We start from the raw sequence: 27,188 nt of genomic DNA, 5'->3' as shown, positions 1-27,188 counted from the left end.
AAAGACTCCATTGCAAAGATGACTACGTTTTCACTCTAGAGCCACCCACAATCCTGCATGGTAACACTTGTCTGCCTGTAATCCCAGCACTTGAGAGGCAAAGACAGAGTCATAAGTTCAAGAGTAACCTGGGCTACCTTGACCCTGTCTCAAAAAACATACTCTCCCTTTACATCTATCAGTCTATACATTTCCAGGCCTTCCCACATCAGGAGGGAGGGCTTCCCACCTCAAGCCACGTCAGGAGGGAGGGCTTGATCGGCATCACTCCTGGACTCAATTCTCTAGCCTTATGGAAGACAGGGCTAGTTAATGGTTGATGAGAACAGAGGGACTATACAGCAGAGTGCAGGACGCTATCTGTGGCTCAACAAGCTTTCTGGGGGAGCACTCACAATCATGACCACCTGTCTGCCAGGACTCACAGGCAGTGATAGCAACCCGACTCTGGCCCTCCCAGATATGCATGTAAATGAACATCAGCATTCTGTTCTGGCCTTGGAGGAAGACCTGGACATTCCTAGCAAACATTGTCCCTCATGTCTGTCATACCACACTGGAGGAAGGCATTTGCACATGCAAACCACTTTGGGCACAATCTGAAGATTGCCAAACATGCTCACATAAAGTGTGTTTTCATAAAGAAAAATAATTATCTGCCTTTTATGTGGCTTCCCTTTTTGTATATCGGATAGCAAATTGATTGGTCCCTTTGCGGGCCTCCATTAGATAGACAAATCGACTTTTAGACACTGAGGCAGAGGCCTCAGGCACAAAATAAATAGCCATGGCCCCAAAGATCCCAGACGTGGCCAGACCTTCTGCTAACACAACACATTTGAACAAAATATGACCCCCATCATTAAAATTAACACTAAGAATGCAGGATGCTCTTCATCTGTGAGACTGCTTTATTGTACAAAGTTTCCAGTAGCGGTGAATTAGTTAGGACAGAAAAAAGTCATTTTGGATAGAAGCGCTCCACTAATTGCTTTATTTAAGCACACAAGGAAAACAGTCTTATCTGGCCAATTAGGTTGGAGGGTTTTATTACCTTTAAGAAGCCATTAGCTGGGCTGAAACACTGCGAGCACTTGTGTCAAAACAAATAAATAACGCTCTCTCAATTAGCAGAGCGCAGAACATCCGTTCAATTAGACACACGCTGCTTCACACAGTAGCCCAGCCAGCACCCCAACACCCCTCCCCCCAGCAACAGACAGACAGATGGACAGCAGTTTTCGGCTAGTCTTAGGAAAGATCAGGGGCCCCAAAGGACCAACACTTCTACAGTGGAAGGTGGTGTCCAGGGGTTGGGCTTCTTCCCCACGGTGCTTCCCAGGCACAGGGAGAGATGCGATTGTCACCTCCGCGGCTAGACTGAAGGGCAGGAGGAGCCCATAGACAGTGGCTGTCAGCAGATAGAAGAGTCCTCTTCCAAAATCAATTATCCTGAGGTCCCTACTAGGACACTGGTACTAAGTTCTCTTGTGTCCTCACAGGTTTCTAATCTTTCCCCCAGGCCAGGCTCAACACAAGAGAGCAGTGGGGTCCCCGAAGAGCTAGTGCACAAGGCTCTGATCCAGCTACAGGCCAGGCCTGTCCATACCCCTCAGGATGACCATCAGGGTGGCTGGGCCCAGACCAGAACCATACTGTCTTCAAGCAGAAGGGGACAGTCCCTCTTCCCACAGGTCCTTGGGACAATTTCTAACCAGAACTGTTAGGTTACCCAGAAGGGTTGGGGAAAAACTACCTCCCCCCGGGGGTTGGGGGGAACCCTATTCAGGGAAATAAATAGAAATAAATGGTGCTCCTTTCTTAAAAGGTCACTTTTCTTCAAGGCTTTCACAATGACTCAGCATGCTCCACAGATTGCTTGAAGCAGGCCTCCTAATTTGACCAGTCCACCCAGGAGCAGCTTGTCTAAACCTCAGACATCAGGAGAAGAGGCCTGTGGGACCCTTTCTCTCGATTCTGAAGTGATGGGGTAGGTGCTGACTCCCCTTCCCAACGCTCCCTACTAATGTCACCAAAGGATCTGGTAAACCTTTGGACCCCAATATCCCACAGCCTGGGCAGGGAGGCTGAGCTAATGGTAGGTCTGCATGATTAGAGTTTTGAGCCACCCCTTCAGTGATATCTATACATACATACATTTGCATATATACAAATGGAACTGTGACACACTCAACAGTCCCAGACTCTTAAATAATGGAACTGTGACACACTTAACAGGCCACACTCTTAAATCATTTAAGAGAGGCAGAGACAATTTTTAAAAGCCATCAAAAATTACACCAAGACTACTAAAATGACAGCAGTGTCAATGAAGACGGCAAATGAGACACTCACACCCTCATCTTCAAAGCTCCATCACTGTCCACATCACTCCAGCTCTGCAGAGCACTCGAGCACCAGAGTTAACAAGTAAGTAAACAGAACCTTACTTTGGCAATCTGATATGTATGTGATATGTGCACTCATACACACACAGAGCACACGTATCTACACATAGCACATGTGCATACACAGAGCATGAATATCTACACACACACACACACACACACACACACACACACACACACACACAGAGCAAGCATACACATAGGGCTCTCACTGTCCTCAGGAATATCCCTGCTTTCTGGGCATTGCTAAGTGACAATGGAAGAGTCGATAAATCAAATCATGGGGAGAATATTTTACTTTGAAATGGAGTGATGTTTGGTTAATAATTTGAGATCCACTAATCCTAAATGGGGTGACCCATTTAAAATGGCCTCTGTGTAAATTTACAGTTCATTAAATGGAGTCAGGTTTGGACAGGTCATTACGTAGCTAGAATGTAAGTAATGGACTGAGTAAGGATGACTAGAGACACACTGGCTCAATCTAGTTCATGATACTGTCAAGCTTTCTTATAATGTCAGGTTGGTTCAAATGACCAACTCTCTGATTCAGGAGGTTTTGCTTAGTAACTGCTCTTGGTTTACAATAGAAAATACAGTGCAAAATTCTGAATGAGGAATACACTATTTACAATTGATTTAAATGCATGAAGCTGGTTTAACTGGCCCGTCTAAATGTGTTAATTAACATCAATGATGGTTTCTTATTTTTCACACTTTGTTACTCTGATCGTTAACAGTGATGGAAAAGCTAAATTAAGTTAATGGGGAACGGATTATAAATTCTTGAAGGACTTCTTGGTTTGTTTTCAGCTGGGAAGATGAAGAGGCCTTTTGCCTCTACTCATAAATTTTTGGTACCAAACTTCTTAAAAACCAGATGGTTAAAAAAAATTCCTAAAACTTATTTAACATGCTGCTCAGACATGAGTGCTAAAACTGAGCACACGCACATTACACTGGTGCTCGGCAATGCCTGTAAACCTTCATTCACACACATCGTACTGGTGCTCGGCAATGCCTGTAAACCTTCATTCACACACATCGTACTGGTGCTCGGCAATGCCTGTAAACCTTCATTCACACACATCGTACTGGTGCTCGGCAATGCCTGTAAACCTTCATTTTCTCCTCTCACTTTCTAGAAAACATGTTTACATGACAGCTGGTCACAGGGCCAGTCTCCTCAGCAACAGCTCCCAGTCCTTAAACTCTGGACAGAGATGGAAACCCACAGCTGAGCCTGCTGCATTCCAGTCTACAGGAGGGGCACCCACAGGAAGGCCCACTGCCCGTTGCTGGGCCAGTGGGCTGCACTCTGTGGGCAGTACAGCAGTGTGGCACCAGCGAAGCCCTCATACCCAAGGAATCCATGCAGTAGCAGACTCAAGAACTTGGTGCCACTAACGAGACTTTACGCCGATGAGGACCACAATGAGGACTACGATGATGACAACCAGTATCAAGATCACGAGCATCTTCCGGTTCTTCTTTTGGTACTGCTCTGCCTACAAAAGAGGAGGGAAGGTGTCATTTTCCCCAAAGACAGGACACAAGCCTGGCTTCTGCAGGATGGGCTTACATCCGCAGCACAGGACAGGCCTCATGATTAGACCTTCCTTCAGTGTGAACCACCAAGACCCTGAGCCATGTCCCTGCACCCAGGACAAATGTGCATTGTCTTTCTTCCCTGTACAGGAAAGGGTGACCAGAAAGCATGGAACCAGTGGCCCCAAAAGGCCCTGTCTCTACTTCCTCTGAACCTGGAAACAGAATACCTCATTGTCTGAGGAAGAAATGGCCGTATGTGCCCATCTGTGTTGGTTTAAGAGCCACCTGAGGACCAACCCTGCCCTTACCCTAGGACCGATGGCACATAGAAGAGCTCCCAAAGCCCCATCTGCACACCTCCCCCTACATGCAGCACCCAGAAGCTCTGCTCACCTGTGCCCACCTTCTCCTACAGAAGCACAGGGGAGCCAGCTCCCCATCAATATGTGGTGGTACAGAAACACTGACTTACTCACATGGCTGGGGACTGACACAGACCCTCAAATGACAGCGAGCAGGAAGAGATTGGGAGCTTAGCATCCCACCACCCACCCAGAAAAGCCCCTCCTCACCTAAAAACAGGACAGGAGACCACACGGAGAACTGGCCAATGGGAGCAGCTCCCAAGTCCCAGCTGCCTCCCCATGGTGTGGGCTGAGGACAGCCCCATTCTTCAGGGCAACCCCAAGAACCAAGGAGCCAATGCAGACCACATACTGAGAAAACTCTCCAATAACGTCAGACCAAAAGAAAAGCTTGCCTCAGACCCAGTCCCTCCCATGGAGAAGATGTCTCTCCCCCTGTGTCTGCATCACAACACAAACCACGTTTCCTAGGTATGACTTAGGAAACTCCAGGACTGATAGGCAATTCAGCAGCACCTCCAACCCACTACAGAACAGGAAGCTCAGGGAGCTTCAGCTTGTGAGACACGGGCTGGCGCCTCCATTACTCTAAAGACCTACTAAGCAAGACTTGTCCCTAGTTTGTGAGGGCAGCACAGGGACGGCAAAGCCGCTGTGCTTAGACCCTGCAACCTGGAACCATGAGGAGATAGATGGGGGGGTTTCTGCTTTCAAAAGAAGAACATGACTTGGGAAAATGCTCAACCTATGGCCAGAGGTACCAACTGGTATCAATGACAGGGAAGCAGACAGGATTGATTTGACCTGTTAGCAGAGCCGGCTGCATTCCCTTCACAGGAGGCATGTGTCCAACCACACACATGACGCTCGTGTTCATGAGCCCATTTCTCATAACTGATTATAGGATTTCTAAAATGATTTCCATCGACTTCTTAAAAAGAAATTTAACAAACATGCAAACCCCATGAAAGAGCACAACCCTTGTCACCAAGAGCACAACCCACCTCACTTCTACAATTCTTGAGAGTGAAACAGGAAGGGATAATTCGATTTTTACCTTGTTGACAGTCCTCTACCAGCAAGTCATCAGAAGTGAACCCCAGCACCCTAAGTTAGCGGCAACAAGAGATGGCCTCTCAGCCCACACCCAGAGAAGCCAATCAACTGACTTCTAACAAAACTCAGACAGATAAAAAGCAGAAAGAAAACCCCAGCCCACAGAAGGATCCCAGCCATGCTGACCTCTCAGTGAGGCCTGCCTGACAACCAGACTACAGCATGATAGCAAGCCTCATAGCTGCTCCCATTTATACCCCTTTGTGTCTTGGGTTGAGGACGTGTGACAAAAGAGAACCTCCTAGGAATTCCCAAGATTTGATAACAGTTCCTAAAGACCCAACACAGAGAACATTGGTACCTTGTGAAGCTGTTTCAAGCCATCTTCGGTCTTGACACAGGACTGTTCAACATTATAGTCAATTCTGTCAAGGACTGTACCCTGAGTAATAAGAGACAGTACAGATGGTCAATAATTACAGCTAGGGAGATTGAGGGTCAAGCCCTGAGACATGCGTATCACAGACCTCGGGACTCATTCCAGAGCAGTGTCCAACCCCAAGCAGTGCGGGGTACTCTGCAGAGTGCGGTGGTGTCAGCCGAGCAACAACAGCATGGGTCTCAGCGGCTGATCACTTCTGTAGCTAGGCCACCTTCAGATGTATTAGGGCTGGGAAACCCATCACAGGAGTGGGCTCTGGGAAGCCAAGGGCCATGGCTTTCCACTTCTTGCTGCTTAAATACTGGGATCTGGCAGATGGAGAATACCAACTAGGTTCTACCACCATGGCCAGGCTGCTCCAATCACTGTCTAAAATGACAACTTGGACCTCAAGGACAGGTTATTAATCAGTCTCTTCCTGGTTCCTACAGGAAGCACGGAGAAAAGATGGCAATTCACTGGGAAACAATGGCAGTTCATCAGCTGGCTCTGATGGTGCCTCAACGCTCTACACTCTGTAGCTGGTTTCAGGGGACCAGGACCCAAACAAATCCCTGCTGGCAAGATAATAAAAACGCCCTAATCAGATTGTACCAATGAGCAATGATTTAATTCCACTTAAAAGCTGGTGGTTCCAACAGCCATTGCACAGTGCTCTGCCACTGTCAGAAGGGAATCTTGTACAACGGCAGAATTAGGCCAGGCTTGGTCAGAGTCCACCAGGCCTCCAAAGCATGCATGCACACAAGTATCTTTGGGTCAGAGCAGAAAACATTAGAATTCCTATTTCTTCGTTCTTGCAGATTTTAAAAAAAAAAAAAATCAGTAGTTTCACAGGGAATGACAATAGTCCATAGTAACTGCAAACACACACCCCTCCAGACACATGCAGTGTGAGGAGCACATGTTTAAATGTTTTCCCAACTGGAGGACAGGATAAAAGGGTCACAGGGAAGGATGGGTGAGACACCCCACAGGACACACACCTGCTCCACAATCATGGCTCCCAAGTCCCTGAAGATTTCACTGAGGTCAGAAATGGACTGCACAATCTGACGGATCTCCCGCTCTCTCTCCTCCACCATCAGTGTGTTCTGCTCTACCAGTACCAGTTGGTCATTCGTGAAACCCTGTCCCAACAAGAGTCGCCCGTTAGGAAAGCTGTGGCAGGTTCAGACAACAGTTAGGGAAAACCAATTCTGAAAATATGTGTATAAAGCATTTGGCAACAAGTAACTTACTTCCTTGACAGGAAATAAATACCCAATCCCCAAACAGCACGGTGTGTAATATAGTAGCTGAAGTGGGGGTGCAGAAAGAAGCTACATGTGCAGCCACATGGGGCCCAGGGATGGCTCTGTGTAGCTCAGGCTCTGGGACACACACTGCAGGCCTCCCTGTGACAACTGGAAGGGAAGCACAGGATGGCTACCCTGCCTGTGCAAGGGCTACTTGGCAGACACCAGACAACAACCACCTCTCCCTCAACTGCACAGGAGCAAGGACCTTAGGAAAAGAAGGGGCAGATGGGGGTCTCATCACATACCTGACCATACAAAGCAGCATCATCTCCATCATCCATTAGTGGCACTGATGTGTCGAAGAAATGCTGTGATCTTTCCTCTCGGTTCTTCATGCCTACCAGACAGGGGCCCACTTTACTTGAATGCATATGGCTACTGATCCACCAATTAAAAAGGCAATCTAGAGTAAAACCCAACAGCAAGGGGAGGCTCCCTAAACAGGTCTGAAGAAGCCCACCTCCAGAGGGAGGAGCCTTGCATTAAAGCATTACAACAGCATGCAAGTGTTCGGGGCAGTCACTCTCTAAATGCCCAATTCACTGGATGCCAAGGCAGGACACAACCATCTGAGACTCTTCTAACTGCTCTTATAACACACTAACACAAAACCAGTATTCTCTCCTGGAGCACTCTAGTAAGCACTCTGGTCAGATTCTGGGGGGGGGAGGGGGTGTAGAATGAAATTAAAACAGACATGCAGGTTGTGGGGAGAGGGGAGCAGGGTCTCAGGAGCAAGTGGGGTTTTACTCATTACAAAGATGACAGAGAGAAATGTAGTATGGGGGAGCTGATGCAAGAGTGTTTGTACCCTACTTTCAAGCCCCAGGGGCCATGTAGATGTCACTTTGTGGAGGAAATGGCTCTTACGTGTGTGTCATCAGAACTCCAAAGCCCAACATCACATCACAACAAGCCTTCTTTTCTAAATATGCTGTGACTTTCCAAGTCTGTGGACAGCCAGAGCTGGATGCTATTCACCTGGACAAGAACTGTCAATACCACTGCACCAGGAGCCAGGCCTTCCCTCCTCAGCAAGGGTCTCCTGGGGAAGCAGCTTCCTCTTGTTCAAAAGGTGTGAATGTGCCTAATTAGCTGTTAACAACGAAAGGCAAGGGCTGGATAGAGAACCAGGCCCAAAGGAGGAGAGAAGACACAATGTTTCTTACTCAAGAGTCCCTCAACAGGGCCAGCAGCACTCACGTTTCAGGTAGCCGGACTGTGCATGCCGGAAGCTGGTGGACAGCTCCTGCAGGGCCTGTGCCAGGGAGGCCACCACGTTCCGCAGTAGCCGCTCTTCCTGCTCAGAGCAGGCCCTTCGTGCCCGACTGGGCAAGGCCTGCACGGCACGCTGGCACCTGTGGAAGAGCTGAGAGAATAGCTCTGGCTTACATCGAGAAGCCTCTCCTAGCCAAGGCCTCTGCCAGGGGGCACCCTGCTCTGTAGGCTGGTATGCAGGGCTGGGCTGGTGTGTGTGTGTGTGTGTGTGTGTGTGTGTGTGTGTGTGTGTTAGGGGGTGGGGTGGCCAGAGGTTTCATGTGCACCCTGAAGACCTAACTAGACTTCACCTTCTGTTTGTACAGTGTCCATGGTGTGCCCCACTCTGCTCACTCCACCTTCTGTTTGTACAGTGTCCGTGGTGTGCCCCACTCTGCTCACTTCACCTTCTGTTTGTACAGTGTCCGTGGTGTGCCCCACTCTGCTCACTTCACTCACGGTGTGCCTGACACTCCTTGACTTCCTACACGAGGAGCACGAGGCAGGTACTGGTGTGGTTTTGTGCCTACTTTACAGATGGGAGGGCCAAGTCAGAGACTGAGGGAGAAACGTTTCATGGTGACTCAGCTAGAGCGAAGGCTTCAGACACTTGGGTGTCTACTCTCAAAGTAAGATGGCGACTTAAACACAGTCACACCACCTAAAGGTTAAACTGGGTTTCCAATAAAATCCCCAAGATGTCTTCTTACTGAACTGTGTTTTAGCATAAATTTGCAAGTCCTGGTGTATCATAGCAATTATACATTTTAACATCAAATGATCAAATGCATTACTATGCTGAGTCTAATTCTTACACAATCAAACACAGCGGTATCTACCAACAACTGAGAAACAGTGCCCATACCTCCAAGAAACCACATACACATGCTGGCAACTCATAGACCATGGGCTTTTGCAAGTCCCCATGAGGGCTTTAGGCTGGAATATGAAAGTCCAGGACATCATCTGCTGGGTTCAGAATAGGGGCTCTGTGGCACTGGAGGTGGCCGTTCAAAAGCTGGGCTTGTGTCCTCACCTGTGTGATCTCTTGGGTGGTTATCTCGATGGCATGCTCTTCCTCGCTGCTGTCATCCAAGGTGGGTCTGTTCAAATGCTTGTCATGAAGGCTGGCTAACTCCTTCATCTTCTGTTTAATGCGGCCAACATCATACTGTACCTAAACAATGGAAGTCACGAGAATCCCACTCATGCCTGGCAAGTATCCTTCTGCATTCAAGATGATTAGCTATACCAGACTCTGCATTCAGTTGAATTTGGTGGCTTACTGACACACAAGTAACTTTTTAAATTCAAGTTACCAAAAAACAAACAAAAACAAAAACACAAAAAAAATTAAAAAAATTAAAAAACACAAAAAAACAAAAGTGAGATGCTCAGTGGTTAAGAGCACTTGTTGTTACGGTAGAAGATTGGGTTCAGTTCCCAGCACCCACATGGTGGCTTACAACTATCTATGTAACTCCAGTTCCAGGGGATCCAATGTCCTTTTATGATCTTCACAGGCACACACCTGGTACACAGACATACAAGCAGGCAAAATACTAATACACATAAAATGAAATAAGCCAGATGGTGGTGTCACATGCCTTTAATCCCAGCACTCAGAGGGAGAAGCAAGTAGATCTCTGAGTGCAAGGCCAACATGGTCTAGAGAGTGAGTTCTAGGATAGCCAGGTCTACACAGAGAAACCCTGCCTCGAAAAACCAAAGCTAACAAATTAATAAATAATTGAATAAACTCATCTAAAACAAGCACACACTCTTCCTTATTCCATGGTTTTTCATTTCTTCCTATAATTCAAGTAGTTGCTGCTAATGTTAAGTCCAAATAATCTAGACAGACAAACAGACACACTCTTAATTTTATTATGTGGTATATAAATGAATAAATTCAAAGTGTGAGTGTGTCTGAGGTTACAATTTTAACTGGAGCCAAACTGACTCATATGGCAGATATTTTAGGCAATGTTATCATCCAAACTTAAAAAAGCAAACAAAACAAAACACTTAGAAACTAACATTTAACTTACTTCATCTACTCCATCCACCCATTTTGGAGGTGACCGCTTTGTCACACCAATTGCTGCTTCTGGATCTAAGCTGATGCCTGACACCAGTGCCATGCGGTCATCAGCAAGCTACAGGGAATGATGGACATTGAAAGATGGTTAGAGGTCAGTTAGGACATGGATCCCCCTACTGTCCCGGAGAGGACGTGGAAAGGTAGGGGAAATGACATGCCTGTATTACAAGCTTGCCTCTGACATGCTAGGGTCTGAACTCCATTCCTATCTTTTCATGCACCAGTTCTTAACTTCCTTGGACATCCTTGTGGACGCGCCTTTGACTCGATTTGGCTACAGAAATGTAATGAAAATGTCAGAAACCCAGCTCCTTAGCAAGTGCACTAAGCCAGGAGAGCAGGAAGCAGAGTGAGTGTGCTGGTGGGATAGCAGCAGGAACTGCTGCTGAAACCACAGTGGGCCAGTTACCTCAGTCACAAGACCACGAACCACATGTTAACATGTGTCCAAGAACTGCTCGGAAGGGTTAACTAGACTGTGCGTGGACCGCAGCCATCCTCCAGTCTCAGTGCCGCCCTCTGCACACCAGCCATTTCTTTGCTTCAGCTGCATGTCCACTGGCTGTACTTCCCTTACTTTGAAATGACAGAAAGTTTTTGTTTTTTAAATTTGAAATTCCAGCGAGTGGGAGGGAGATCACAGGCTGGCCTGGTTATTTATTTATTTTGCCTGGAGGCAATGAATGGATTTGAAAGGATCTAGAGGTCCTCCAAAGCACAGAATTTTTAAATGCTAATTCAAAAGACCCAAATGATAACCAAAAGACAGTGGTCAATAGACGCCCTCACAGACAACACTTTGTGAACTTGCTGGGGCATACTGCAGCACTGGGTGAGCAACATCTACCACCTTCCTTCCTTGCAATCATGTGCATTTATTTTTCAATGCATCTGACAAATTCATATTTGCTTACCTAACAATGAAGAAGCAAATCTAAAATTCTCACAAATGAAGAGAAAACTCCCCCTCTCCCTCTCTCCCCCTCTCTCTCCCCCCCCCCTCTCTCCCTCTCTCTCTCTCTCTCTCTCTCTCTCACACACACACACACACACACACACACACACACACACACACACACACTACCTTAAGGAACAAGCCTCTTATCCCCAAGAACAAACTCACTCAGACTCCAACTGTCATCCTCAGCACCCCACACACTTCCGGTAGCCTGGCCTCCACCTACCCCAGCATCCAGCAAGGGCTATGATGACGGAAACGGACCCAAGGCCTGAGGGTTGTGACCACATCCACCATTGTCCACATCATCACTGCAGGCCCACGTTACATCTATGCCTGAGCTAATGGTGTGTCCTTCAAATATGTGCTGCAGACTAGAGGTCCTAGAGGTTCTCAGCCACCTTAAGCCTTCACTAATGAGAAGTCTTCATGTTTATGATTTTAATCCTCAAAACAAACAAACAAACAAACAAACAAACTAGCTGAGCTGAGAAACATTATTTCAATCATAAATACAGACTTGAAATACAGAAAAGTTAAACAGCCTGCCTTAAGGCACCATGCTACTGGTAATGGGACAGATTAAAACCTGGGCCAGCTGATTCCAGAATCCCCACTCCATTCCACAAGCTTGCTCTTAGTAACCCATGCAATACAACTGCAGTTCACTAAGCAAATCAACCAGAACAACAGGCTGCTAAATTGAGACAGTAAAGGAGACCCAGGGCTTCGGATCTTCCTATAGCATCTACACAGGGGCCAGAGAAGGCTCCAGTACTCAAGTGCCAGTCTGCCCAGGCCTGCCTTGCTGATCACTGTGGAAACAACCCCACTCCACGGCCACCAAGAATGTCCTTGTGGGGGGTGTACTGATCAGGCAAACCTCTGGCTTAGCCCTCAGCTCTGGCCTGCTATGTTCTTTAGCAGATCTCGACAGATTCACTGCTAAAGGGGTGGAATCTGAATACTCCAGAATACAACACAAAGGACAACTTTAAATTGTCACGGTATCTACTAATGAGAGCCATAGAGCTTAATTTCCAATCTGCATTATTCCCATGTGTGTTTCAACAGAGAAAGTATTGACTCGTGAACAAAACAGGCAGTGCTGTTCTCACTGTTTACAAATGCACATAAAACTGGAAGATGTGGAGAGATGGTATCTTTAAATTCACCTGGACTCTCACTAGCATCATTTATAAGGTCAGACACCACATATGAGCATCCAGCTGAAGCAGACCACACAGTTTTAAGCAGCTCTTTCTTTTATAAGAGAGGTGTCCCCATCCAACTGTACATCAAGACTGAAGTTAGACCACTCTCTCATGGGTTCTATGGAAGCTGATAAACTAGGAGACCTCAGGAGGGACGGGCGCCAGCCTGTACAGCCACTGCGGCTTTCTCACGTTGCACCAGGGCTGCAGGCTTGCATGTGGTCAATTATTTGTCCCCGATAGAGTCTACGGCCATAGCTCATTGTGACAGAAAGCCTGTTCTACTGAGAAGAAAAATTCTATGTCTCTTACTGGTACAGGTTTGTAATGTGTAGCACAGTGTGTACTACTGAAAAAGAACATGTGTTTTGCGAAGGGAAAACAATTGAAGATAACGTCAACTATTTGAAATGGGAACAAACAGGAACATGAAAATGTATCTTACGGGCAAAATAAATAATCACCCTTTCAACTTCCCGAACCTCCCTCCCCTTACCAACATGCTGGTGTGCTACGCTGAGCTCACACTGGTCTCCAGGCTGCTGTCCTTCCCACAGACCTCACTAGCCATGCTCTTCTTCATCTATCTTCGCCAAATTTCAACTCTCCCTACTCCTAAAACCTGACATGAGTTAAGGCTTTTCTTAAATAAACTTGTATTTCTGAAGTTAAAAAAAAATATATGTATTTTTAAACAAGAAAAAAATGTTATATAAGCTTCGTATTTGAGAATTAAGAATTTAAGAACTCTTTTGTCTTTTACTTGGGGTTGTCGGAGCTCCAAGAGCCACAGAGGACACGGTCCTACCTCAGAGCCCTGTTCTTGTGCCGAACGCAGAAACCCTTGACAGTGCTCACACCAGTGTCTGGGGTTCTTGCAGGTGTCTATCACCCTATCTGAAGGCAAATTCCTGACCTATGGAAGAAACACATACACACTCTGTCTTATAAATCCTGCTGCTCCAAATCACAGCTTTGCATGCTTACAACACCCCATTGCATGTGTAGACTCATGCAGTGAGATCAAGGAACAGTACAGAGATCTACACCAAGTTCAATAGTAGAACAAGAGCAGCTCTCACAAGCAGCCGACTGCATGAGCACTCAACATTCAAGAGTCCAGAAGCGACACTACAAACCATAGCCTGGCAACTCTTGCAATGGGCTGTGGGTCCTGAAGCCAGAGCACAAGGACAAACAATGTGGTCTAAGAAATCTCCAGGCTCAAGGAGGGATGAACAAGCAAGTGGATAGAAGAATCTAGAAGTCACAACCAAATTATCTTCATCTGAGATTAAAAGTAATGCTTTCAGGCCAGGCGGTGGTGGCACACACCTTTAATCCCAGCACTTGGGAGGCAGAACCAAGGCGAATCTCTGTGAGTTCGGGGCCAGCCTGGTCTACAGAGTAAGATCCAGGACAGCCACCAAAACTACACAGAGAAACCCTGTCTCAAAACAAACAAACAAACAAACAAACAACAACAACAACAAGATTCTTCTCATTATGAAGTTACTGAAAACACTTTCCAGATGGCACCAGAGCAGAGAACACAAACCTTGGGAATCTCATGCACTGTCTTGATAATCTCGCTAATTCACTGACTCCCCTTCATCAACATACACAAGCTAAAAAACAAAGAGAAGCAACCCTGCCCATCACCATGGCCCTGAGCACACTTGCAGACTTGGCTTCTGCAACCAAAGAGACAATCCTTCCCCAGGGCTTGCTCCAACCTTCAGTGGATGTTGAAACCCTTGGGCATAGACACCTGCTCAAGGCCACAAGGGCTAGCTCATAGGAATAGGTGGTTTGGGATCCTGACATTTATACCTTATAATTTTTTAATAGCTCCTATCTTCTGGAAGACTATCTGTCCAAGGCAGAAAATGCAAAGACCAGGCACAGAAGACAGAGGAGAGAACAGATATTGTCCTGGACAACACTGTGGATGGAGAATGGCCTCCTCCTTGGCCAAAACTCTACTGCATATTTCCTGAGCAGAATGGAAGCAGTGTCTCCAGGGTCCTCAGCCTGAGTAGGAGAGTGGCTAACATGTATGCCTGCAGGACTACCTGTAGGAAGCAGGGGCTCTCAGATCCGTGGCTTCATGCCAGGATGCCCAAGTGGCAGATGTTTACTACTCCCAGAAGACACTACTTTGAAGCCCAACCTCCCTCAGTAAAGCGAGCCTCTGGACACCTTTCCCAACAACATCCCTAGTTCCTCGTTCAGCACCTGGCACTTCACAGTAATGAACACACAATTATAATTAGCTGAATGAGTCAACAGTAAATGGGTGGAATGAATGGACGAGGTAAATAAAGTATGCTGCGCATAATTCTGGAAGCTACACTTTATGGAAACATGATGGCGCTGGGGAAGGAGGAAGTGAAGCGTGCAGAGCAGAGAGCACGAGAGCAAGGCTGCTCAGCACACCGCACTTCCGCCAGGGCCCTGTGCACAGATGCCAAGCACAAGAAATGCAAACAGGGATCCAATGTGCTGGTACCCATCTGTGACCCCAGGACCTGGGCTGCCAAGAGCTGGAGACCAGCCTAGGCTACATGCTGGTCAAAACCCCCAGAGAAACCCACAAGGGTCTGCAAACTCCTCCCAAACATGGCTAGTCTCTAGAAGCTGCCCCTACAGCAGGGACTAGAGCAAGGTGCTCATGAGGGCTGGCCTGAGGTGTCAGAACTACTTACCTGCCCTCCCACAATCACACCCCTTTTCTCGGCTGCAACCTGCTCAGCAAGGAGGCACATCCTTACGTCCCATGTGTGTCCACCAGGGTCTATGTGTCAGGGCTTAACCTAGCAGAGGTTTCATCAGCAAATCCATCTCCGTCTGCTGTGCCCCATGAGACCCACCTGCTAGCTTCACTGTGTAGGAGCAGAAATCTTACATCTTCCTCAGCCCAGGCTGGGTGCTGGCAGTGAGGATCCTGGGTGGGACAGGAAGGTCTAGCCCCGGCTACCTAGTCCTTGAGCTTCAGGCTGGGGGTGTGTTTTAACAATGCTTCTTGTGACAGTAATGATGCAGGCCAGTGGTTAAACACATGTGTACAGTAGGATGGGGATAAAAAACTGAAGCTTTCTTTTTATCCCATTCTCCCTCCCAATCTCAGGAGGGACCACTGTTAATGGAATCCCATGTATCTTTTCAAACACATGAATATGGGTTATTCTTCTCAAAAAAAAAAAAAAAAAAAAAAAGGAACAGGAGTCTATCACCATTTGCACCCTGTATCCTTCCCAGTTGACCACAGGGCAGGAAGCTTCTTGTGAAGCTTCATGGTGGGATTCTCATGAAGTCATGAGGATTAAAGAGTTCCGCTTTTCACTTGACTGGCTCACAAGGAAGAATGCTTGAGTGGTGCAGTGTGTTGGCATCACCACCTGTGAGTTTAGGCTCTTCCAACATATAACTAGAGTATAACCAGGAGCTGGCACCTGCAGGACTATAAAAGGAGGAAGGGATCCTGACCTCTGATCTGCCTTTCCGTACAAAGCAGTCTTCCCTCAGAAATGCTCTCACTGCCCCTTCATCGCTGAGACAGAAAGAGACACTAATGTGGTCAGCAGCGGTGTCCCGCCCACCTGGCCCTGTTAGCAGGGCCACTGAAATCAAGTGACATGGATGCATACTCTCCTCACCTTCCTGGGGAGATGCTGACAAGAAACGAAGAGGCCAAGCATGTGCTGTCAGGAAGGTCAGAAGTGGTCCCTGAAGCAGAAGCCGAGACATGCAGTACCCCTCACTTCATTAGGAGCGCGAGGGACCAGCCAGATGGCAGCAGGCACTCGTGGCTCCATCCCTGCCTGCTCGAGGGCTTCCATCAGATGGCCTGTCCCCCTATGCTCCACTTGAACCACTATATCCCCTTTATCTCAGAAACCAGGAGCCCAGGTCATCATCCTGTAAGCAGGCAGCTTGCTGCCCAGTCAAGCAACTCTCCCCCTGTGGCTGCTCCCAAACTGAGAACTTTCCCAAAGAGTAGACATGTCTCCTAAGCATCCTTCTAGGTCACCACTTCAAATGGTGTAAACACTGGCGAAATATGAAATCAATACACTTCATACAGTAATTCTAATCAACTCTACATGTATGCCAGGGCTAGTGTCATCTATATGACCAAAGACTGCAAGAAAACAGTGTTTCATAAACTAAAATCACCCAACACACAAAAATCCCCAAAGCACAGTACCTCATCCAGCTCCTGTGGTTGTGGTGTTGCCGTCGGGCCGTCCGTCCGGGCAGGAAAAGCAGAAAGGCATGGGCAGACAGACACACAAGGCCATCAGGTGAGGAGACACGCATCAACATACTCAAGTGACTACAAAACCAGCCCTTAAAAGGTTGTTCTGGAGTCTTCCTTCTTAGAAAAGGCTACACCAACATGTGTTTTTATTTACTGTAGTTCTTTTGGTTAAAGGAGGTAATAAATCTATAAATAGTTGTAAAAATTAAAACACATTGCAAACAAGCAAAACATACTTGCTTTGTTTCACTTAAGTATAGTGGTAATTTTTATTCATAAAGATCAATTATCACTTGCAATATCACTTCTAAATTTCCTTAGGAAGATAAAATAAATGCTAAAATATAATGTTACTGTGTCATATAAATGCCTATTTTAACATTACAATCAGCTCAGCAAATGCAATGAAATAAAATATAAAAAACCCACAAAACTGTCTACCAATGGCTGCATTCAAATAATATTGCAGCCACTCTACCTAAGGACTGTACAAATCAAACCCCATGGCCATGGCTCTATCCCCAGTGACGGAGACACCAATAGGAATAAGAAAAAACACTCCTGCATGTGCTGTGATTTGGCACAGCTATGCAGAGGGCTATACAGTCCTGCAAACCAAGGAGACAATGCAGACAGGAAAAGGACCCCACTTAACCAGTGTGTAGAGGGGGCAAAGGGCACTCAAGGGTTAAATTTCAGTTGAAAGTTAAAGCTTCTTTTTTAGGCCAACATAAAACTCTATCTTCTGAAGAAACAGTTACTAATGACAGATAATCTAAACAACAAGGTCCTTTTTTTCTACAGTATCGATCATGGAAATAATTAGTGGTGAATTTCAATAATCAACGGTGTTGATTTTTTTATGTTTAGCAGTAAATTAAAAAAAATAACATAATTTTCTTATTTAAAGATTAGTAGTACAAATGAAACTTGATTATTGATACCAAAATACTATCACACAATGCTAGCAAAAAACTAAAAACAAAAAAAACCATCAAAAACAACACCAAAATCCACACACAAAGTAACCCCACAACCCCTCTGCACAGAAATCTAAGGAGAGAGCATCTTGGAGCTCAGAGCTTCGGCACTCGTGTACTGTGCTGGTGCAAAGACGTATCATACACAAATACACACAGACTGCTGTGGTAGAGGCTCAAGGAGATCATGTCATGAAAATACCTCATTTCATTTCATTTTGCTTTAAAAAGAAAACAAAATTTGTATTTTTAAAAAGTGTAGCAGATCCATAAAGAGAGCACGGACATCTTGTATCAGTATTTCAGATGCAAGACGAAGGCTGCAGTGGAGCTAGAGCCGAGACCCCTTTGAGGGGCCTCCCAGGGCTTCATCTAGGGAAGCAGCACCGTGAGCCACTGTCTCAGGCGCCTGCCACCTGAGCCCGTGCCGCTGAGTTATCAGCTGACCGCACACATCCTCTTCTTTTCATTCTTACAATTACTAGGGGCTAAGAGGTGAAAATACAGTCATGAGATTCTAGGATTAAAAGCAACACTTACAAATACTCAAAACAACACTTCAAAATGTCACAGTCACAGTATTTGACGATGGCGAGGATGGGGGCAGCTCAGGTACACCAAGCCTTTCCCCATGCCACCCTCCAGCCTCTCTATTTTTATTAATCATTCCTGGAATTTTTTGCACATCAGGACTAAATTCAGAACACCACCTTTTCAAAGACCACCCTCATTCTACTTCTTAAAAATCAGAAGGTTTTCAAAGCTCCTGCCACGAAATTACCAGGAAATTTAGTCATTTAAAACTGAGTTAAAAACATCAGAATCACCATCAGGAGAGAACACAATATAGCCCAAAAAAACAAAACAAAACAAAACAAAACACAAAAACAAACACCTTAGTACTCATCACCACCTTCTAAAACCTTTATATCATATAAACCAAGCCTTGTGACCTGCCCATGGCAAGCAATCAAGCAAACATTGAAAAATTCCAAGTAGCATTTGGAATTTATAGTCTAAAGAACTTACTACATAAAACTGAGAAGTGGAAACTCATCTGTGTTTGCTTAGGGGTCTGGAAGAGTTGAGCAAAGTGAGCTGGAAGCCCAGGTCTGTGCTATACTGATGTTTACTTTATCCCTGTTGCTGCCAAAATAAAAGTTTGCTTCACTTTCATCCAACAAAGAACCCTCATTTGAAAGTCAGTCTCCCTGCTCAAATGGAACCTTCCTTCACACGCAGAAAAGCAAATATATCTAAAGAGAAATATACAATGATTTCATACTTGGAGCCTACACACAGAGACATAATTCTCCAGCTTCGATGAGCAAGATAAAACTGACTGTGGACGGCTGTAAAAAGAAATAAAAAACCAGGCTAGCCTACTACAAAAGAAAAAATATGTAATTAAACAAGTCCTTCCACACCCACTGGGAAGCAGCCAGGGCCACTGTGGCCCAGGTATTTACCCATAATCCCACATTCGTGAGGTGGGTGACGGGGTCAGTTCCTACCTCTTCTACCCATCACTCTTCACCTGAACCATGAGCACCAACTTCACCCAGGACAGCACAAGGTCACACATGGGAAAGGCTCAGCCTTGCCAGGCACACAGTAAGCATTCATAAATCTTCACTAATACCACAGGCAAGACTCAGTAAGGACCTTAGGTACCGATAACCACAATTAATTCTTAGGTCCCCTCCCCCCACAAAGCACACATTTTATTAAAAATAATGTGCTAGTTTCAAACTAATATAGGAGCACTTAACTCTATAGATTATAATCCATTTACAGATTGTGTATGCTTTTGCAGCAGAGTATAGATCAGGCAGTCGGCACTAACCAAGCACTCCTACCCGGGTTCAAATTCATCTCAAGATCAAAGAAAACAAGAGCCACACAGCACCTTAACCAATTCAGCTTCCCCTTCAGTCCTTCCAAGATTTGGTTTTTATTTTTAATTATTATGTAATTTAATTAATTAATTTTATATATTAATTGTATATTAATTATTAAATATTAATTAATTATATAATTAAAATATTTAATTTTAATTATAAAGTTAATTATTATTTAACTTTATAAATCCATCTAGGTTCCTGAAGCCAACTGCCTGCAGTTGCCTACACAAGGTACTGACTTAACCCTGTGCTTGGCAGACATGTCAAGAGTTACTTTTGCACAGTACTGGAGCTGCTTCTACGTATTTTTCTTCAGCAGCCTTGAGCTGACAGCCAAAACTGTTGTTGACTATGGATTTCTCCTTTTCAATTTAAAGGTAAGGCTGTGTGCTTTGGTCAGGAGAAACAAGTATTAAAACAGAACTGCAGAAACACTGTTGAATTGATGGGGCCACCAGAGATCACCTCACTCAAAATCCTCAATTTAGCAAGAAGACAAAAAGACATCCAAAAAGATTACATCCACAGCAGAGCAGGGCTTAGACTAAATTCCCAGACTTCCATCCATCACTCTCCTTTTATCATATGCTGCTGAGGGATACCATGATGGATGCTCCAAACCTAAGGCAGAACACAGCTCCTCTAAATTACCAACAAGTGCCTTTGGCTTGGACACAAAAATCAAACCCCAGTCTGTTTTTAACAATTAACTTTACTAATATGAACACAAAAACAGTAGAACTCAAAATTCTAAATGAGTAGAATTTTGTATAGTTGTTGTGCTTTAAAAAGAATACAGAAAAATCAGCCTTCATTCACAGGGAAAAAACTTAAAACTATTCGTCTGACCCGGGCTGGCTGAGCCTAGAAAAACCCTCCAGGGAATAAAGCAGCTGTGGGGTCCACATGTAGCAAGAATCAGTGTCCTATGCCACAAACACCAGGGGACAGACCCTAGAGTGGGAGACAAACTGCTGGCATTGGTAAAGAAAAAGACACTTTGGAAGTAGAAGATGACAGCTGCCAGAATGCCATGTCTATCACACAGGAGTCCAGCAAGGAAACGTGAGGGTCCCACAAAAGGGACAAGTGGGCCAAAGGCCTTTAGGTCCATTCTGGTCCTTGGGTTTGTTGTTATTATTGTTGTTGCTGCTGGCTTGTTTTGCTGCTTGAAAGTCCTCCTTAAACCCCTTCTCATTTGTGACACATTTACCCGAACCTAGCCCTAAGTCTACGTGCATACACAGCCTCCTGCTGAAACTATCACCAACAAACCTGCCGTTTTCTCTTCAAATCACTATTTTAAAAGTATGGGCTTATTGTTTTCAAATGTTCAGGCTTCTACTGTGGTTTGTTTTCAGTTGTATGAGATATGCACATCCACATACTCCTTTGCAATCCATTTCTGTAGTGTTGTCCTCAAATAAGGATGTGAAAGCTCAATATTAAATTTTTAAATTTAATTATTAAATTTTTGATTTTATTATTTTAGATATTTGCTTTTAATTACACATGAGACAACAAACACACTAAAATCAATATCTAAAGTTTTACCTTCTAATTAGAAATTTAAAATTCCAGGTAATGATTTTTAAAAATTAAATTCTCAGGGTTGGCTATTTCCCCTTTAATTATGTAAGTTTAAATATGTATTTACAAATTGTCTCTTTTGTCTTATATGACTAAGACAAATATATACTTTTTAAATTTTTATTTGTAATTTCTCCAAGCTGAAAAACGTGCTGAGAAAAATGCAAAGTGGTAAAAAGTCTCTGACATACAAATGCATCACTAGATTTAACAATTTAAAATGCAAAGTGGTAAAATGTCTCTGACATACAAATGCATCACTAGATTTAACAATTTAAGATGCTTTGCTCTTTTGCTTCCTCTATTTTTGAGAGCAGAATATACAAAATAATTGCCATTTTAATATTAAACATCTCCATAGATATCTAATAAAATTAGCAAATGTGATTATAATTATTTGGATACCCTAATATCATCTAATATCTTGTCCATAGTCAAAGCTGACTAATAGTTTTGATTTACCACCCGGTTTTGAAATTTGCAAGTCAAAATGTGGTTTTCAAATTTCTCTGAGCCAGAAGCACGGTATGAACGATGCCAGAGTTTCTAAAAATTGTCTTAAGCATATCTTTTTCTTCAAAATATTTATAATGCTTTCTTGATTTCCTGAAGTTATTTAAAAAATTGTAATCTCTGTTAATATCTTGACATTCTTGATTATTTTATGTGCAGAAATAATTTGTGAAAAAAAACCTTATAAAAAAACTGAAAATATAACACTTAATTTTAAACAGGGATTTATAGCATGCATTTTTTTTCATAAACACAATTAAAATATAGAAAAGTAGAAATGTATTTTTGTCTTTTAAACTCTAACTTAGGCAAACTATTTCTGTTGGACTGCAAAAATCTGTTTTTTGGAGTAGTCCAAACTGATCACGCAGGTATTTCCATAGACTTGACTCCTTTTAGTCATCTAAGAAAAACGCCGGACCACAGGCTAATAAAAGCATTCAGTATTTTCAAAAGCATGACATATGAAAACATTTTTAATGTTCTTAACTTCAACATGAATTTTAGTTGCATTTATAAATCACTTTCAAAAAACTGTCCGAATTTGCTAAATAGATCTGTGTATCTGTTGACATTATCTGCTTTTCCAAACCATACCTATAGCTAAGCATTTTAAATTATTTTATTCCACAAATATTTAGACATACAAACAGATACATATTCAAATAGTTTAACTTAGAAAAACATTTAAAAAGCAGCTGGACTCAGCAACGCCGTTTTGAAAAGCTGCCTGTCTGAGACACCGTGTTATTAAACTCTCTGAATTAATGGTTTTTTTTTTTTCTCATGTTACCCAAAGGTTCAGGGTGCTTTCAACTTACAGAATTAAATTTAAAAAATCAAATAATATCTTTTTCATCAATTAAAATTGAGACCCTAGAAGCTTTAGCATGGGTTTAGGTCCATTTTTTTTTCCGGTTTTTTCGGGGTTTTTTTTTTCCCCTTCCCCATGAGGTAGCATAAAATTAAGTCATAAAGGGCAGGCAACTCTTATTTAATATAAGTGAAGACCCACCACTAGCTGTATTATTCCATCTCCACTCATTATTTCTCGGCTTATTTCTGGAGACTCTTTTCAAAAACCGTGTTAGAATGAACCCGTTTTCATGCTAAGATTTTTTTTCATACTTATTTCTATGTAATATTATTTCTTTCAGTTTACAAATGTAAAAATCCTTCGAATATAAACAAAAGCCCCTGCACAATCAGAGCCAGTTTTCTATACCTTGTAACCAAAGTTTACATCCTGCATCCTTTTATTCTTAAAACTGCTCACACCGCTTAAAATCCCTTTTCTGTGAATAATATGGCCAAACAATTTCCACGGTGACTTAAAAAAGGGACAATTGTCTTGGCAACACATTGACAATCACGACACAGAGCTTAATTTTTCATTAGCACTTTGATAAATGATAAAAGAAATAAATGAAAAGGCAATACAGCATCTAAAAGGCGGGAAAGGTGCAGAGTTTCACAAATTGTATTTCAAATACAACCTCCTAAGATCTTAGGGTGACTGTTCATTCCCCTATGTTCCAAGACTGCGTCCATTCAATCCTTCCCTTTTCAATTAAAGGTATTACAAAAGCTGACAATATTCGTCTGGTTGAACCATTCAGACCTGCCCCCTATCTGAGAGGGCAGTAAACTGAGGCTCAGGAAGTCAAAGCCTCCATCAAAAACAAACCAAATACAGCAATCTTTCTGGCACATTGCTTTGAAAAAGAACAACAACAACAAAAAAAAAAAAAACCTACTACTGCTAGACCAAGTTCCGGTCAATAAAATCAAAAGCCGTCTGCTATTTGGGGTGTTAATTTTCACATCCACATCATGCTTTTAAAAAAAGTTCGAATGGAGGGGAAAGCTTAATTTCCTGTGTGGGAAATGGAAAACAAAGTGCTCGGCACCTTGCAGTCTCACCAACATGAACCCCGGGAAAAAACAGCAAAGCAATTATTTTTGGGGTGTACGGCTACACCGAGGACTTGGCCATTTGAAGAAAAATGGTGGGAAAAGAACATCTCACACACACTCACACACACACACACACACACACACACACACACACACACAAAAACTCCTTCCTGGGGGAGGGGGCACACACGGACGGACACACACACACACACACACACACACACACACACACACCCCTCCTTCCTGGGGGAGGGGGGCAGTTTTCTCTGCAAGGATTTGAGTCAGCTAACCAACTACCTGGCTCAAAGAACCAAAGTGAGGCCATTGCAGGAGGGCGGGGGGTAGGGGGGTTGGGGGTTGGGGGGGGGAGGACTCCAAACAAAACAAAACAAAAAGGTTGGAGAAAGGCCTAGATTCCAAGTCCTCGTGGTTAAAACATATGTAAATTGAAGCTGCCTGTCGTGCTGTGACGACGGGAGATGGGGGAGGAGGACTAGGAGGCCCACAGAAGTGAAAAGGGTAAAGTAAGGTAGAGCAGGGCTTGATACTGTGGTCCCCATTGGGGGTTGTAGGTGCCCCATGACCCCTGGCCAAGGAACCCTTCCACTTAGTATCACTCCTAATCGTCGTCGTCTTGTTCTTTTTTCTTCCTTTTTTTTTTTCTTTTTTTCTTTTTAGACAGAGAGACAAACAGAGACAGACAGACAGGCAGAGCCGCAGTGCACACGGTGTGTGTGTCTGGAGAGGCCGCCAGGAGACTCACCGCAGCAATGCTACGTGAATGCAGAGGGCTGGAGGTGGTGTGACTACTCACTTGCTCGGCTAACAGCTGCCGGTTTTGGATGGAATTATTCCGCAACAACAAGAAAGCGTCGGTTAAACGCCTGGTGGCCATGTCTCACCCTTTGTGAACCCCCTCTCAGGGTCCCCCACCCCTTTATATTCTTGATTTTTTTTTTCCCCCTTTCTTTATCTAGCTCTGGCCTAGCTGGTCCGCCCTTGCATAGAAACCTCTCTTGACAAAGCCTTAGGCCAGAATAGGCGCAATTTTGCGCTCCGCCAAAGCGCAAAGACCCCTCCCCAAATAACCACCTCGGCTTTCCAATTGTCTGGCTCCCCCTACCAAGGCCTGGCTCAGATCTCAAAGCACTTGAATCCCCCCAATCCTTGCGTCGAAACCTAACGTCCTAGAGACCCCTCCCCAATCCGACCGCGGATGTGCAAGCGTCAAATCCACCAATCAGGAGAGAGAATGGAAAAGACCCCTACCCACTCATTTCCTAGGACCGCCCCCAAAGATTTTGGCCTTCTAGCCCTAACTTAGCGCCTGCGTGTCTGGCATGTGGCTCTAACTCCGAGATTTGGTTAACTCTCCTCACAAGAGGCCTGCTCCAAACACCAAAAAGGCCTGAGCCCAAAACTACAAGGGAGCGTCTGCAGCTCCCTGCAAGTCGACTGAGCTTTCTAGGGCTCAGTGACCTGACCCCTTCCTTTCTCGGGTGGCCTGGTCCTCCACTGCCAACAGGCTGCAGGCCTCCACTAGGACCTCACGGCCTGCCTCCCCGGCCTCCTCACTCTTCTTCACCGGCACCCTCCGTCCCGGGACACCGCTGCAACCCTGCCCCAGGGCCGTTTCCGTGCTGTGGTCCCCTCCCCGGCATTCCCCCGGCCCTCTTCCTGTCCGTCCCTCACGGGTGCCCCCCTGCGATAATCATGGGCTTTGTTTGTAACGTTCCGGGAGAGGGATCTCCCTTGTTGCCCTGCCCCAAGGGTGGGAGCGCTCCGCCCTCTCCGGGGTATTTCCCCGGGTGCCCTGTTTCCCTTTTCATAAGTGTGTGCAGGCTTTGGGCCGGGAGTCCTGGCCCAAAAAAAAACTTCAAAAACTTGGCCCTGGAGCCCAAAACCACCGCTGGGGTCCAGGCAATTGTGAACTTCTAGCACAACTGCCAAGCAGACAGAATGTGGCTCTTGCAGAGCCTAGTCCTGCGCGGGGGCGGAGAAAAAGTGGGAGACGACTGCCTCTGCAGGCCAGGCACGCTCCACTGCAGGCGGCTGGCGCTGCTGAGATGGCTTGGTCTTTTTTTTTTTTTTAACTAAAAAAAAAAAAAAAAAAAAAAAATCCGAAAAACAACCAGGCGATAAAAAGGAACAGGGAAAAAAAAAAAAAAGCTTGAGCTCCAGGCCTTGCAAACCTTGCTGCGTGCAGTCAGGGGGTCGTCGGGCCCCCACCCTTGGGCGCCACACTCTGTAGGCGGCACTACAGTGTTGTACTGGTCAAGTGGAAAAGTTCCCTGCTAACTTGGAGACCCCCCCAATCCCACTCCCCAAAAGAAATTTGTGTTGTGGCTATGCCTGCGTTCCAACGAGCAGGACCTTCGGGTCGCCTCCCAGTCTCTGGAACCATGCATCCGACTCACTGATACTCTGGCTTGGCTTGGGGGAACTCGCCGAGGGCCCCCCCCCCCCAGGGCTGCAGTTGCCGCATCCCTAGAGCAGAGAGGCCTAGCAGGCCGGGGTCATCGGCAAACTCGGGTGACAGACCCGTATCTGCAGTGCAGATTCATGGGGTGCATCACGCACAGTCTTGACCACAGCTTTGGGGGCTGCACTGGGGACACCTTGGCCACACTTGGGGTCGCCTACGTCTCTCCGACGCCGGCCAAGCAGAGCCCAGAGCCCGGCGCTACGGCGAGGCCAGGCATAGGAGCCCGGGTGCCTTTTCTCTTAAGGGCGCGTGTTTGTGCTTTCGTCTGCAACTAAGCATTCGTGTGCAAATGTTCGTGCGTTAGTGTGCAACTAAGCATTCGTGTGCAAACTATCTTTGAGGTACATAACACAATTAAGGCATGGAAGAAGAATCAAGGTGCCGGCGAGCAGCGGTGCACGCTGATGCCGAGGCTGGTGAGGACCGGCTTCCGCTGCCGAGCTCGGTGCAGACCCCCGAGTCCCCTTCCTAGAGCTGCCGACGATCAGCGGGGACTGTTGCGGGGACGTCAAGCGGCTCAGACCCCGCTGGAGGCTGTAGAACCGTGCACTCGGCGGCCCCAAAGCCACAGGCCCCGAGTTCATCTCGTGGAGAGAAAAGCGAGGAAGCCCGTGCAGACCCTGGGAGGTAGCTGTGCAGTGAGGGAAGAAAGAGTTCCGTTGCCAACCAGCAGCCGACCCTTCCAGGGAGAGCCGACCCCAGTCACGTGGCAAAGCCCCCTCCTCCTCCTTTCAGTGCACACGGCGTTAGTAAACAACCGCCGAGCCGGGCTCAGGCAGGAACATTGGATTAGAAGCTGTGGGCCTATTCTCTCCTCCATTCTCTAGAGCACACATCCCCCCACCTTGCAAAGCAGGGGTTGTTTACTTCTGGCTAGAA

At 45.6% G+C, this 27,188-nt stretch overlaps 1 protein-coding gene and 1 long non-coding RNA gene across 6 annotated transcripts; one reads left to right on the top strand and one right to left on the bottom strand.

Annotated features, from left to right (window-relative positions):
* Positions 1-1,772: 1,772 nt before the first annotated feature.
* LOC131910029 (uncharacterized) lies at positions 1,773-6,415 on the top strand. Its single transcript, XR_009378967.1, has 2 exons — positions 1,773-1,990; positions 3,554-6,415. It is a non-coding gene; the product is annotated as an uncharacterized LOC131910029 (long non-coding RNA).
* Stx16 (syntaxin 16) lies at positions 3,508-25,488 on the bottom strand. Of its 5 annotated transcripts, none has more exons than XM_059262023.1 (8): positions 24,639-25,488; positions 10,432-10,539; positions 9,417-9,557; positions 8,327-8,492; positions 7,369-7,460; positions 6,809-6,952; positions 5,742-5,822; positions 3,508-3,916 (listed from the first exon to the last, which is right to left on the bottom strand). In XM_059262023.1, exons 1-8 carry the CDS (start codon positions 24,717-24,719, stop codon positions 3,812-3,814), a joined length of 918 nt encoding a protein of 305 aa, XP_059118006.1. In that variant the 5' UTR covers positions 24,720-25,488; the 3' UTR covers positions 3,508-3,811. The 5 variants fall into 5 exon arrangements, with proteins under 5 accessions (XP_059118006.1, XP_059118008.1, XP_059118007.1 ...); XM_059262025.1 differs by lacking the exon at positions 24,639-25,488 and adding an exon at positions 16,867-20,844; XM_059262024.1 differs by lacking the exon at positions 24,639-25,488 and adding an exon at positions 15,530-15,855.
* Between the last annotated feature and the right edge of the window lie 1,700 nt (positions 25,489-27,188).

The sequence above is a fragment of the Peromyscus eremicus genome, chromosome 4 (assembly GCF_949786415.1).
Source record: "Peromyscus eremicus chromosome 4, PerEre_H2_v1, whole genome shotgun sequence".
NCBI lineage: Eukaryota > Metazoa > Chordata > Mammalia > Rodentia > Cricetidae > Peromyscus > Peromyscus eremicus.
Note: the sequence above shows the minus strand (reverse complement) of the source record. Positions and strands in the feature narration are given on the sequence as shown.

What these genes read in the sequence shown, in the direction of transcription:
- Stx16 (XM_059262023.1), bottom strand. Translation starts at nt 24,719, where the DNA reads ATGGCCACCAGGCGTTTAACCGACGCTTTCTTGTTGTTGCGGAATAAT. An exon ending in ACAGTCCGGCTACCTGAAAC is followed by an intron (nt 7,461 to 8,326) that starts GTGAGTGCTGCT and finishes CCTGTCTGGTAG; the next exon opens with GCATGAAGAACCGAGAGGAA. An exon ending in GCTTGAAACAGCTTCACAAG is followed by an intron (nt 3,917 to 5,741) that starts GTACCAATGTTC and finishes CCTCTTTTGTAG; the next exon opens with GCAGAGCAGTACCAAAAGAA.